This window comes from Leiobunum rupestre, chromosome 7 (assembly GCF_980474605.1).
Source record: "Leiobunum rupestre chromosome 7, qqLeiRupe1.1.hap1, whole genome shotgun sequence".
Lineage (NCBI taxonomy): Eukaryota > Metazoa > Arthropoda > Arachnida > Opiliones > Sclerosomatidae > Leiobunum > Leiobunum rupestre.
This window is the reverse complement of record NC_143390.1, coordinates 24,628,138-24,643,098: the sequence shown is the minus strand read 5'-3', so window position 1 is coordinate 24,643,098 and position 14,961 is coordinate 24,628,138. Positions and strand designations below refer to the sequence as shown.

The 14,961-nt window shown below is 34.6% G+C and overlaps 2 protein-coding genes across 2 annotated transcripts; both read right to left on the bottom strand.

The window, feature by feature from the left end:
• Positions 1 to 3,091: 3,091 nt before the first annotated feature.
• LOC149935306 (astakine-like) lies at positions 3,092 to 10,863 on the bottom strand. The gene is made up of 4 exons (XM_090154794.1): positions 10,776 to 10,863; positions 4,098 to 4,227; positions 3,918 to 3,993; positions 3,092 to 3,558 (listed from the first exon to the last, which is right to left on the bottom strand). Exons 2-4 carry the CDS (start codon positions 4,176 to 4,178, stop codon positions 3,323 to 3,325), a joined length of 393 nt encoding a protein of 130 aa, XP_090010920.1. The 5' UTR covers positions 4,179 to 4,227; positions 10,776 to 10,863; the 3' UTR covers positions 3,092 to 3,322.
• A 1,232-nt stretch (positions 10,864 to 12,095) lies between these two features.
• On the bottom strand, positions 12,096 to 13,205 carry ATPsynE (ATP synthase, subunit E). Its single transcript, XM_090154795.1, has 4 exons — positions 13,072 to 13,205; positions 12,533 to 12,587; positions 12,363 to 12,464; positions 12,096 to 12,284 (listed from the first exon to the last, which is right to left on the bottom strand). Exons 1-4 carry the CDS (start codon positions 13,117 to 13,119, stop codon positions 12,211 to 12,213), a joined length of 279 nt encoding a protein of 92 aa, XP_090010921.1. The 5' UTR covers positions 13,120 to 13,205; the 3' UTR covers positions 12,096 to 12,210.
• Between the last annotated feature and the right edge of the window lie 1,756 nt (positions 13,206 to 14,961).

The window sequence follows — 14,961 nt, the reverse complement described above, 5'->3', positions numbered from 1 at the left end:
AAAACGGATCAAACAAGAACAGTTCCGAAATAATTTTAAAACCTTGTTACATTTCAGGTGAGCCAGCTTACATGGTAATAAAAAGGATGTTTAATCTGTTAAAACTCGCAAAAAGGGCACGATTTAGTATTGTTTAAATTAAACAATACTAAATCGTGCCATTTTGTGGGTGTTGTCGTCACGTACACTGATGCACCAAAAACTATAATATCTTCGAAAAGTTGACGAGTCACACAAATCCGACTAATTTTTAAACAGATATAGCGGCTATTTATAAAAAAGAAGAAATTAGAAATTAAAGTAAGAATAAAACTAATTAGTAATAATTTTGTGAAATTATCGAAGAGTTTGCCTAGGGCCCGGAAAAGGGCTGACGCGGCCCTGACTGCATGATTTTACTCTCCCCTTCTTGGTGAAGTTAGTTCATAGACTGGCTGGTAGTTATTGGTCTTCGTTGTACCGGCCACGCAAATAAAATTGTCACGGAGATAGGAACTACTTTCCAGGTTTTTCCCTTGGAGTGACGAGTTGCGCTGTCAAAATTCACTTCCTGCTAAGTGACACTTTTCAGTATAAAAACTGCAGTCTCTGCAGAAGTAAATTTGTTAAATAGATTATTGAATATAACATTTTAATTCCACTGAGACAGTAATGAATAATAAAAATATAAATTTACAATCTTCGCAAAAGGGCAAATCACAATTTAAACGAGCCTGACAAGTTTTGTTTATGTGGAAGACAGCACTATCTTTATCTCAATGAATTTGTATTTGTATAAATATAAAAGTATTTCATATTATGATTGTCAGTTTAAATAATTGGTTTAAATGTCAACTTATTTTACTTTTACACATCAGTTTGCCTTATAAAAATATGTAGTTAAAAAGTGTGCCCCACCTACCATTTAAGGCTGGTGATGGTGCTATTCAAAACTATGCACACCGCACGGCCACGATTAAAATAAATTTAATTATTTAAATCATCAAAATAACAATTTTAAAAAAATAATAATAATTTTAATAAGTCTATTTCAACATTTTAATCGTCATTAGTTGCTGTATCAAACTTTTTGATTAAAAAAGTAGTTAGTTGTTCCAATTCTAAAGGATAAGTACATACATTTAGAAGGTGGACGATACCAAATTTTTATAACATATATATTTAGGCGAAAACTATTCGCTAGTTTTGGAGTAATTTTTTAGGAAATAGCGAGCAACTTCAAAATCAAGGTTCGTAAATAACTTGAGTTTGGTTTACTGCCAATTCTACCATATTAACAGGTACAATAAAAGTTTTTGTATTAATCAGGTACTATTTCTAAATGTCTATTTCACCATTTGAAACGGAAGTGTTTGTTAATGGCATCTTAATAATTGGGATGGGGTTAATGACAAACTATTTTTTGCATTGTTCATAAAACAACAATTTCAAAATGGTTCATACAACGGTAAACGATTTATTTAACGCCCTGTATTGTAAACCCATACAATACAAACACCTAAAAATGAACACTATGTTATTCAGTTTGAGCTCCAATTAAATAAAGCTAACCTTTGTTTGTCCATCATTTTTTTCCTGTCTCGTGATCCATTCTTTTACAAAATTATATTTTACTTCAACTTCGGAAACTGCAAAACTCTAAGACATGTGGGTTCTACAAAGAAGTTTTCAGCAGTCCGATCAGCGAGAGTAAATTGTTTACTGAAAAGTAAATTCCACCACTACTTTGTGACACTTTTTATAAGTAGAAAGGAATTTTTATGAACATTTAGAAAGATAAGTGTCGACATTGAGAACGAAAGATATTTGGGGATGTGGTGCTTCAAAAGTTAAAAATATTGTCCCTTTTTGGGAAACGAGTGGCATGGATCTCTGGTTAAAGAAATTGTTCTTCTTACTGTTGAATCAGAGACCATCTATCTAAATTTAAACCATTATCTAAACATAATCGCCTGTTATGCAATTCCTTTTCTTTGGATTTTTCCATTATTGTACATGGGATTAGAGGTCGGGGACGGTTAATCATTATCCATGTTTAAATTGATTTTTTTCGGGAAAAAAATGTAAACAAAGAAGTTTACCGGTTAATATTTCGGAAAATGATTAAAAAACGTGTATTATGTTTTCCCGATTAATTTTATAAATTTATCAAAAAATTAATCGGATAATATAAATTACTTGATCAAAACATTTTACGAATAATTTTGAGAGCTTTATCTATTGAATAAAAGTTAACCATCCCCGACCTCTACATGGGATACGCTCTTTACTACCTAAGCCTTTGGGAAATTGATCCGAAGCTTGCACGTAGCGATCTAAAATGTCGGCTGCGAAGCGGAGACCGCCGGTCAGCATCTGGCGCTCCTGCTTTCCCTCGACAACGAGGTCAAGACAGCGAAAAACGCGCACGTGGCCCCTTTTTATACCTTCAGGGGGTCAAAGGGGATAAAGGCCACTACAGGGTCCACATTAGTTCTTCCAAAATTGGAAAGCGTTGAAGAAGTTCGCAAAAAGGTATTGCGGGGGGTTGCGAAATATCAGTCCACTCGCGCATTTGAGAAACCGGAGCCAGCCACGGGGTAAAAATAGAGGAGGGGTCATTTATAAATGTTCTATTGGTAATGGAACGTTTTGGTGGACCTAATAGGGACTAGGCAGCGCTACGTCAGTTTTTTTTCAATAGTTTTTATCCTGGGGAGAAAAAGTATGCTGCCAAGTGCCTATAACTGGAAAAAAATTTGATCAACATCAACATGTGCTTTACAGAACCGGCCAGCCTTGGTTTTCAAGAAATCTTCAAACTTAAAACGACAAATACATCCGCGGCCATATCTCAGAACGTTAAAACTCAAGAGTGGAATATTCAAATTGAATTTTTGGTAGTAACACCCCACGCACCAAATGTCAAGTTTTCGTCAACCACGATGCCTACACCGATGACGTCCGACTTTGTTTCTTTTCAAGATGACCTCGCCCCAAATTATACGATGCGTGTCAGCCCCGGGTGGGCTATGGACCAGGCATCGTGCCACCCACGCCCCCATAAACCTACTCTCCCCGTAAGGTTCAAAGAATTCGCCACGCAAACGTGTCCGTGAAAAATATAACGTTTATTGAGATCATTTAAGAAATATCAGGGAACCAAAGAATCTTGGTTGTACTTTGGCGTATTACAAAATGCGTCTTTTCCAAAATACAGCGATTAAATACATTTAGATTAAGATTACAATTATGTTTAAATGAACGCGCGTATTTATATAAATTACTTAAAAAGTGTGGGGGGATGATGGTTTTTGATGGCGCTGATTTCGGGATGACGTCGTTAAGATTCGGAGAGGTCGTTGGTGTCAGTCGCCGACTGGACTTGGCAAAGGGCGCGGTGACAAACCAAGCCGTACTCGCAAGGGCAGAACAAGGTGAACAGGGGTCCGGTGTTGAGGACGAGTCCGTTGGGATACGACAAAGAGCGATTGTAAGAGGGGCTGTCTTCTTCATTTCGGCAGTAATCGTTGGCTTTGCCCAGGGAAACGCAGTGAGGAATGCTGTAACGTTGCATACCTATTTCGAAAATAAAAACGCGTTAGTCTCCTAATATCATAAACAAACGGGCATTTTTTGATTTTGTAATATTTAGATGATAGGAATAGGCTTGACACGTACCGGAGTATAATATGCCCCCTTTAATACACTATCAAGTTAACTTGGTTTACTCCTTTTCGCTTCGTCAACGATGGAGAACTAATAAACAAGAGGCGGTAACCCTCTCTTTGGGAAAACAAACTTTAAAAGCGATATTTAACCCTAACCGCCTGAAAAGTTTGGGAAACCTAATCCTTAGACACGTTTTCGACATTTATTACCACGTTCCCTAACCGAAAAGGGTAATTTTTAAATAAATAATGTTGGCCAATTCTTACCTAAAACGCAACATTCGTTGGGGCCGCAATGTTCCGAGGAGGTGCACTGGGCGAAATTTTCGGGAAATCGTCGTTCCTAAGAAAAAAACAAAATCGAAGAAAACAAAAGGGTTAAACATTTTCAGTTCAATAAAACTAAAATATCGCGAATGAAAAATGAAACAAAATAACAATAGTTACTTCGGCTGGCGCGCAGAAAACGACGAATATTGTCGAAAGGCAGACAACGGCCAAGAATCCAATAACGGCTGAGGAATTCATCTTTTCCAAAATGTAATACGCTGCGATACAAATATGACAACGACGGCAGCTGAGGAAAAACAACTAAGTTGTGAGACTTGTCCGAATCCAATACACTGAAGAGAAAACTTCTCCAGTCGAAACCTTTAACTCGAATAAAATAAAGAAACAAGCTTCCCACCCCTCCTTCGAAACTAACGTGCCGATTCGACTTTGGAACACGGCGGGGAGGGGGCAACATCCGGTTGAAGGGGTTATACACTCATCCCCCCCCCGCTCTGCACTTCTACCCCTCGTTATCTTTCCAAGGCTTTCCCCGGAATGTCAAGGGGTTAACCGATTTCAGCATACGTTAGGTTTACCCCCGCAATAGGGGATTCTCCGAATATTTTAAAAGGAAGATGGAGGGGGGGGGGGGACGTGTCAACAATGACCTACTCCAAGAGGACTTTCGTTATCTACGAATAACGCGTCCATTTTCGTCCAAATAAATCATGTGGCAACAATTCCCCGTGGGAATTTTGCGATCTCCCAAAAGTTTCGGAATATCGGCGTTTTTCCCCATCAAAATACCAATTTCGTCACGAAATATTTGGGGAACAGGGATGTCAGATTGGGCTGGAAAGCAGTCAATTGGGCTTCTTTTCAACAAAATTGGCTGGAAATAGAAGGGTTGGCTCTTGGCGGAAAATTGGGCTTTTCGTGTTTTTATCAAAGACTATATATACGCTTCGCTAAATAGACTGGCGTGTTCAATGGCTCAACTAGCATACGATAGCAGACGCTGGTCGAAATTTTCCCCGCGCTTCAACAGTGCTACTAGTGGCGCCTCTAACGGCTGGTCAAAGGCTTCTCCCGTGTTTCGAAAGTGTTAACAGGTTTTTTGTATGGAGACGCATGTCTAGTAAGCGAAACGTATATATAGTCTTTGGTTTTTATTTTGGGCTTTTTGTACTGAGAAAACCGTCAAGAGCCAAAATCCATTAAAATTAAGAAACCGCATGGGACTGGAATTATTAGAAAGCGTTTGGCCTGGCAATTTAAAACATCAAAAGTTCGAAGTTCCAGCCACCATTAAACTTGATTGAAAGCTACAACTCGTCAATTTACGATTAAGACAACTATGTGTTATATGTGTTTAACTTACAAATAAAAAAAATAAACAAATTTCCGGCAAATCTTTTGGCCTACTTTTCAAAATAAGGATTGGCGGTTTTTTGGGCTTCTTTTAGTTTTGTTTCGGCGGGTTTAGGATTCAAAAACTAGTATCCCTGTAAAGAAAGCAGCTATCCCATAAACCCTATCGTCCCTTCAATACGCACTTCGGACGCCTTTCGTTATTTATTTACCCAGAATGTAAATAAAGTTGTAAAACATATATGTTCAGTACGGTATCAAACTACAAAGCGACTGTAAAAATAAACCTTAAAAGAGCCGCGTGGGAGTTTAAACAACTTCTACGTGGTTTATCCTCGGGGGCATATAATTGCTTAAAATTTTCATTGCCAAGAATTTTAAATTCTTTCGAGGAAGCGTTAGTAACAGTCACGTATTTTATTAAGAAGAATCGGGGGAGGGGGGGGGGGCGTAGTCGAAGGCTGACGAGAAAAGCCGGATTAAATCGCGAAAAAAACAACGTTGAAAGCGAAAGTGAAGATAGCACTTCTATTTCAAGGAAAAGGATGTTTTTTTTTTTAATCGTAGTTTCCTCTTTTGCGGTACTGTAATAACGCGGATCCCGGACTCTTCTAATTACTAATTAGAATTTTATTTAAAAACATTTAAAACCCGGATTACGAAATTAGGTTATAAAATTTAAACGGGAACCGGGCCTGGGCAGAGCGATAAAAAATATTTGTATTTACTTCCTTCCCAATGAGATTATCACTTTTAACAAAAACAAAACCACAAGGTTGCCAATAAAGATTACGTCAAAGACACCAATAGGGTTTAAAGGGTAAGATAGGATTTAAAATATTTATTTGGATAAGTTATACGCAATTTAGACTACATACACTTGAATGTATCGATGTCGAAATTAATTATTAATTATTACTACATGTCAACGAAAAATAAAAACCATCTAAATAAACCAAATATACTCAACCTCATAATGGGTCAACTGCACTGTACGCAATTTTAAAAACTTTCATTGAATCATTTTGAAAGTATCTATTTTTTAAACCAATGTAACCCAATATATTGATAGATTTTATCACTGCATTAATTAAAGGTTTTTTTACATAGATAGCTACATTATTGTATTACCATATTCGAGTTAAGGATTTCGCATACAAAACAAAACCAAAATAAAAAAAGTCAAAAACTTACATTGCGGAAATGTCTCTAAAGTTGATCTGATAAATGTACCGGAGAAAGAGCAATCAAACTGTTTAACCGCTCGCTAGGCAATCGGAATCAACTTTTAGCCATTGAAAACACGCGGAGCTCCTAATATAAGGCCGCTTTTCATTTACGTCACAGCAACGCGCCTATCAGAGACGCCAGAGATGACAGGGACGCTGATGATGCGAAGGAAGATTTCCCCATCCTCTACTTATCTCGCCCCGACAAGTTCGCTCTTCAACAATCCCTCGGCGCTATATGCGCGATACATTGATATACTTCAATGGCGAAAGGCGTACATTCAAAGGTCGAAGATATCACCTCGTAGTTCCATATTAGTAAATAGAGGAGGGAAATAGCGCTTGACTTAAGTATCAGTTGGCAAAGAGATATCTTGTTACGTTACTTACGTACGAGGGTACGTGGCAATTAAAGGGGGAAAACCCTGAGTTCTTAGCCACAGCCGAACCCAGCCTCCACTAAGATGATTCCACAACTGGAGAATTTTTGAACAAAATACTTTCGCTTTTCCGAAAAAAATGCCGTGAAAAAAAAGCCAAACAAGACTAGAAACAAGATGGTCACGGAATACTTTATTTATTGGCTGGAATTTACTCAACTATATATGCGTATGGGAATAAAATTGTTTTTAACAAAGATATGATTTTAATAATTCTGGTATACATTTAATCGGATGTATAATATAATAATACATTTAATCGGATGTATAATATAATAATACATTTAATCGGATGTATAATATAATAATACATTTAATCGGATGTATAATATATAATATAATAATACATTTAATCGGATGTATAATATATAATATAATAATACATTTAATCGGATGTATAATATATAATATAATAATACATTTAATCGGATGTATAATATATTATATAATAATACATTTAATCGGATGTATAATATATTATATAATAATACATTTAATCGGATGTATAATATATTATATAATAATACATTTAATCGGATGTATAATATATAATATAATAATACATTTAATCGGATGTATAATATATAATATAATAATACATTTAATCGGATGTATAATATATAATATAATAATACATTTAATCGGATGTATAATATATAATATAATAATACATTTAATCGGATGTATAATATATTATATAATAATACATTTAATCGGATGTATAATATATTATATAATAATACATTTAATCGGATGTATAATATATAATATAATAATACATTTAATCGGATGTATAATATATAATATAATAATACATTTAATCGGATGTATAATATATTATATAATAATACATTTAATCGGATGTATAATATATAATATAATAATACATTTAATCGGATGTATAATATATAATATAATAATACATTTAATCGGATGTATAATATATAATATAATACTACATTTAATCGGATGTATAATATATAATATAATAATACATTTAATCGGATGTATAATATATAATATAATATAATAATACATTTAATCGGATGTATAATATATAATATAATAATACATTTAATCGGATGTATAATATATAATATAATAATACATATTAGGTCCAGAAAATATGGTTTGTGAATATCTAATATTCGGTCCAGAAAATATGGTTTGTGAATATCAAATATTAGGTTCAGAAAATATGGTTTGTCAATATCAAATATTAGGTTCAGAAAATATGGTTTGTCAATATCAAATATTAGGTTCAGAAAATATGGTTTGTGAATATCAAATATTAGGTTCAGAAAATATGGTTTGTCAATATCAAATATTAGGTTCAGAAAATATGGTTTGTGAATATCAAATATTAGGTTCAGAAAATATGGTTTGTGAATATCAAATATTAGGTTCAGAAAATATGGTTTGTGAATATCAAATATTAGGTTCAGAAAATGTGGTTTGTGAATATCAAATATTAGGTTCAGAAAATATGGTTTGTCAATATCAAATATTAGGTCCAGAAAATATGGTTTGTCAATATCAAATATTCGGTCCAGAAAATATGGTTTGTGAATAAAATATGTTATGTTCATAAAATATGACTTGTGAATATCAAATATTAGGTCCAGAAAATATGGTTTGTGAATATAAAATATTAGGTCCCGAAAATATGGTTTGTGAATATCAAATATTAGGTTCAGAAAATATGGTTTGTCAATATCAAATATTAGGTTCAGAAAATATGGTTTGTCAATATCAAATATTAGGTCCAGAAAATATGGTTTGTCAATATCAAATATTCGGTCCAGAAAATATGGTTTGTGAATAAAATATGTTATGTTCATAAAATATGACTTGTTAATATCAAATATTAGGTCCAGAAAATATGGTTTGTGAATATAAAATATTAGGTCCAGAAAATATGGTTTGTCAATATCAAATATTAGGTCCAGAAAATATGGGTTGTCAATAACAAATATTCGGTCCAGAAAATATGGTTTGTGAATAAAATATGTTATGTTCATAAAATATGACTTGTGAATATCAAATATTAGGTCCAGAAAATATGGTTTGTGAATATAAAATATTAGGTCCAGAAAATATGGTTTGTCAATATCAAATATTAGGTCCAGAAAATATGGTTTGTCAATATCAAATATTAGGTCCAGAAAATATAGTTTGTGAATAAAAAATATCCTTACTCAGTGTAATATTTACATCGTACATTTTAAAGGCGGGGTAATATTTGTCGAAAATTTAAAACCTTGATGCGATGTACGCTTCTACCGTATGGAACCGGCCTCGAACCTGCGAAGGTACAAGTTTCACTATAGTTGAGATCGATAATTCACTTCTAAGCTATATCAGAAGCGAATAACAAATCACTTCGCGAGGAAGTACACGTTCTCCAAATAACATCATTTTACCTGCTTGTTCTGACACACTCTTGAAAACGTGTAGGGGAAACTTTTAGGAGATTAGATTGTACACTATAAAGCTATGTTTACACTAAGCTACAAGTTTCCCGTACGCGTTTTCAAGAGGTGTCTAATATGCACTTCTGGCTATATATTATGCACCTCTGGTTGTATAATATGCACTTCTGGCTATATATAGTATGCACTTGTGGCTACATGTTAGGCACTGCGGGTTATATGTTATGCCCTTCGGGCTATATGTTATGCACTTCTGACTATATATTATGCACTTCTGGTTATATATTATGCACTTCTGGTTATATATTATGCACAACTGGTTATACATGATCAAACTTCTGATGACACGTACATTGGAAGAATGGTAAATCAGCACTCAGTTGCAAAACACATTCGAAATTCCAAAGAAGAACGGCTATATTACAAACGAAATGTTTGTCAGATATTTCAAACATTCGGAACAGGGTTTTTGTATAGTTTTCAATCTAGATGATCGGGGTCGCCTACAACCTGGAGCGCGAATACTTTTCGACCCCCTTTGGAAAGTGCGAAAGTCGAATTTAGCCGGAATCAGTATTTATACCTTCACGTAATAGAACATTTAACTCCCACGTGTAAAACTTAAGCGTGGGGCCTATATTAAGAGTTCGAAGATTTTGGCGATTTTTAGATTCGTGACATTTAATGGTGCAGGGGTCAATAACTTCGGTTCCTTTAAGAACCCATTTTTAGGGGGCGATAAATTTGGACCGAAAAAATTGAGAGGCCAAGCGATCCTCCGGATAAATATTCGGAAATGCCCTCTCGGAAAGCAGAGTTGCCAGGTATAACGTCTATCAGCCCAAACGGAAATTAAACTATCCTAAAAACCCGCCCATCATCAAAACAAATTCTAAAAAAAATAGCACATTTTACAGCCTTATTTAACGAAATGGAGAAGAAAATTTATAAAAGCGCGACGTTTTAGTCAAATAATTACTATATATAAAAAATATTAACACCTGAACAAGTATTTTCCTACATAATTACATTTTTCACAAATTATTAAACTTCTTTATTCATGTTTGGGTCTTCTCAGTGTCCAGCCCGAAAATCGTCCAAACCTTTTGAAAAGAAGCCCAATCGGACGAGAAAATCGCCCAACTGGCAACTCTGCGATAGTTGGTAAATGACGCTGTATAATTGTATCGAACGTCGCATCTTGTTTCAAAATTATATTATTAAATACCCCCATTGAGCGCCCCTTAATAATAAGATTGATATTAAAGCCCACACGATATTTCTCGCAACAGGAATAGTTGCGATGCATTTTCGATTATTCGTATTTAAATCTAAAAACAATCAGTCCGAATTGTTTATGAGAGTTTTATTTATATTTACCGTAAGTCATTTGCAGCTGGAAATATTTCGACAGAGAATGTATTTAATGAAGAGGGCCCCCAACGAATTCTTTTGTTTACTCCATCTATCCAGTATATATTTATCAAATCCGTATATTTACAATATCCCGGAAACAACGTATAATTAATTATTTTTTGTTTCGTTTAGTATATTTTGCGCATTATTTTCTCGTAGTGGTATGTTTCATAATTACCTCGACTCTTCAATGGCTTAACAATTGTCTTAACCGACTTTTTTCGATATATAAATTAAAATACCTTAACAAATTCGATCTATAAATTAAAATACCTTAACAAATTCGATCTATAAATTTAAAATACCGTTCAGACTATGCAGTTTTTTTGGTGCCTAATTAGTTGTTCATTTCCGATGTACCAAATAATTAGTCACCCTACACTGTTCACTCCTTTCCACTCAAAATGGGTTTATATTAAATTTGTGTGGCTCGCTATAATACAACAATTCAGTGATTTCAGTCTCACGTGACACGACGTCATCCACGCTTTTTCGCATAGAGAAAAAAAAACCCGCACAAAAGGGCGGCCATAGCCATATCTACGAGGTGAAATGACTCTATTGACCACACAAGGACAAATGTTTCTAGTTCCTTCAAAGGGATCATTTGTGTTTTCTATTATCGTCTGCTATACTGCTTCCGGAATTAAATTAAGCCTGTCAAAATTATTTATAACTGTTATTTTGATAATAGCTATGTTAAATGTTAAATAGTTGGATCTTGGATAGCTCAAACAAATTGTACACAAAAATTGGTTACCAACCCGAAAAACATTGCGTGTTGGTCCCCTAAAAAGTATACGTTCGCTGTTCACACTGCTTAATTACCTGCAAATTATTTGGATAAATGGGGTGATCAAACTAATTGTCCTTTAAAAATTGTATATTCTGAACATAAATTTTAGTGCATTAACCAACTTGTTCCAATTTTAGGCTACGTGTTTGCAACAGCGGTGAAGCTGCCAGGAAGAAGGATCTTCAATCAGCTCCACGCCTTTGAAACCTTGACATGCAAAAATTTAAGACCATTTCCACCCCCTTCCCTATTACTGTCCTTTAATATTGCTTTTGTCACTTTTTTTCAACAAGCATAGACGCAAAATTGAGTCAAGGGTATTCTAGAAAATTTCCCTGGAATTATTTAGAAATATTTTAGGAAATAAAATAAGAATTCGAAACTAGAAAATATATTTTTCACAATAATATAGGTTCAATATTAAACTTATAATAGTAAACGAACATTCCTTTGATTATAGTCAACGTTATTTGATTAAACTAGGTACCTTCATGGACATTAAAAAGTCAAATAATTTATTAAACAATATTTATAGCCCTGGAGCGTGGTACAAGGTGATTTCTACATTCGTGAACAACGTTAACAATGACTATAGAGTTAGTTTTAAATCTTGAAGGTTTTATCAAAATCTGGAGGAATGGGTGTTCCACTTTCCTTAGCCAAGTAAATCATGTCCTCTGAAAAAAGGGTAAATCGCAATAAGCCTTTAATTTTGCAAAAGACTCAAAGTTTTATAACATGAGATGATTCCTCACCCTTTGCCTTCCTTAATTTCTCTTCATAAATTTTAGGAGCATTTATTTCCGCTTGTTGCGCTCGATATTCACGGAGTTTATTTTCTTTTTTACTTAGAGAACCTTTATAATTATGAAATGATATATAGTAACTGGTTTTCATAGACACAATTAACTATTTTTAAACTTACTGAATCTTATTAAACCCCAAACCACTCCAGTTGTGAGCAAACCCCATCGGCAAGCCTACACCAAAAATCAAATTTAAAAAAAATAGAACCGGAGATACGAGAGCTAAATTATTATGTGTCTATCTAAAACAGGGCGTGTCACGTGTGTATAAGTTAGCACAATACTAAAAACTATAAATTAATAACAGACGTATGCGGAATTGCAGATGCAGAACACATTTCTGACCTTGATTAACCTTTACTTATAAATTGAAACAGATTGTCAACGTTAGCCACAGAGTATATATAAATTTAATTAATACCGACGAAGTTGATTCTTAAAGGTTACGGAGAAACGAAAGGCGAATTAAAACTTAAGTACAAAGTATAAAAATTTAAATAGAGAACTAGTTATTGTCTACAACCAAGGCTTACTTTTGTACCTAACAGAACGTGCCTACATAATATTTATAGAATTGTTGTGACCACTACTCCAACCACACAACTAAAATACTTATTTGTTCAATATGCTTAAGATTGATTTCGCTTAAAAATCTTACTCTAATAAAAGGAGACACTCGAAGCGGGGGTGCAAGTTCAACCACCATTTTGCTTTTCGACTAGTGATTTGATTCCGAAAGCTTATTAACAAAATGCCGTAGAACTCCACGGCGTGGCGCCACAAGTCAGGCTTTGCTTTATTATGGATAGTTTGTCGATGGTTTTTCCATGGTTCGTCAACGATAAACAAAATTTTAAAACACGTTTTAGGAATTTAAATTTAAAAATTAATTTTGGGAGTGAAAGTTTTAGGCCATGTTTTGGGCAAAAATTACGTTTTTTTTCGCCCGACACTACCTTTACATTATGAGGTATAGCAGGGTTATTTACATGCATTTAATTAAACCCTAATATGGCGTTGTATTTTTCACGCGCCAAATGAATTTTAAGGTCCACCAAATTTAATTACATTTAAATACAGGAACAAGTAACTCCTTGCCTGCTACAGTATTCTCTGTCGAATATCATGGTGCCTTCAGTAACATCTGTGGCAATAATTAGTTTTCGGATTTTCTTCTTTTATTTTGTTATATTTCGTTGTTTTATTTAATTTTTACTTTTATACTATCTCTGTGAACCATTTGTTTGCCCTTGTGTCATTTTATCATTCAGAAGCCATTTGGTCACACAAAAGCTAACCACTAGCTTCGTGACCTGTAACTATTTCTTTAAATAAATAATGAAGAGATGAGCATCGGCGACCGCAAACATTTTTCTAGGAAGGGAGGAAATCTTAATACCTTTAATAGTGTATTTATAGCTCATGAAAGGAGGCAATTTCTTCGGTTTGCCCCCCCCCCCCTGCGGGCGCCTGTGAAGAACTGCGACACCTTTAGAGAACCTAAGCATTTAAATATCTATAGCTGGGGTAAATAGGGGTAGTGACCCAACATCGTTTTTTAGAGTTGGCAAATTGTTTTTGAGTTGGCGCATCCGGAATGCTCCTCCCTCCTTGAGTTTGACCTCCGCGAATAAACTTCGCTAGCACCTCCGTCTAAATTTCGGAATGACCGTCCAAAACAACCATGGAATAAACGTAAGCTATTACGCAAACTCAAATAGCGGTTGCACGTTGTTTGGCATGTCAGAAAGTAAATGAAATTAAATATTTTAATAATGTATCACTTTAAAGGCCGTGGTTGCTTTCTATTTGTGGTTTGTTAACAAAACAAAAGATTAGATGCTGTTTATATCTTCAGCCCCTATTTCGCAAACTTAACCATAATAAATTAATGAGAAACTTGAAAACGTTATCCCAATCGAGGCTGAGCTGGCTTGGCATGCTAAATGACTAATTAATTTCTTGAATTCAGTATTTCTTTTAAAACTGTGCCCCATAACTTTTTGAAAAGGGTGACAAGTTAAGGGAGCCGTCTCGCCAACGTGGTCCTTTTCTTTATTACCCTTGGCCCGTCAATAGGCCGTTCAATAAAACATCTTCAAGGAAATCGCCAAGAAGTAATACATCCGAGAGCCAGGACCTGCAAGTTACTTTTTATTTGGTGCTTGTCAGTGGCGTAGCCAGAAATTCGTCAAGGGGGGGTCGAAGTATGTGATTTTCCATGGAAATAATGGAAACCTTTCACCTGTAAACAGAACTTCATGTTTTTGCTAAGCCTTAATACTTCAAAAAAGCTACCTGGTTAAAATGAAACACTTATTTCATACCGTACAGGTGAAATGTTTCCATTATTTTAACAAACACTATATAAACAGTGACTTTCAGCTTCAGGTTCTGGTTCTCGGAAATATTACATCTTGGCGATTTCCTTGAAGATGTTTTATTGAAAGGCCTATTCAATTGTAGCGGGTTTGTTTTTGTGAAACTTTGTGTGGTGCCAAAAGCACACAAAGGACGTGCTTATTTTTCTTAATAATTAATCCAGCCT

Bases quoted from the DNA above. Each gene is read 5' to 3' on its own strand.
- LOC149935306 (XM_090154794.1), bottom strand. From the start codon at position 4,178: ATGAATTCCTCAGCCGTTATTGGATTCTTGGCCGTTGTCTGCCTTTCG. The intron at 3,994-4,097 runs GTAACTATTGTT...TTTTTTTCTTAG, and splicing joins TTTTCTGCGCGCCAGCCGAA to GAACGACGATTTCCCGAAAA. The intron at 3,559-3,917 runs GTAAGAATTGGC...TTTTCGAAATAG, and splicing joins CAACGAATGTTGCGTTTTAG to GTATGCAACGTTACAGCATT.
- ATPsynE (XM_090154795.1), bottom strand. From the start codon at position 13,119: ATGGTGGTTGAACTTGCACCCCCGCTTCGAGTGTCTCCTTTTATTAGA. The intron at 12,465-12,532 runs GTAAGTTTAAAA...ATAATTATAAAG, and splicing joins TTGGGGTTTAATAAGATTCA to GTTCTCTAAGTAAAAAAGAA. The intron at 12,285-12,362 runs GTGAGGAATCAT...CCCTTTTTTCAG, and splicing joins GAAATTAAGGAAGGCAAAGG to AGGACATGATTTACTTGGCT.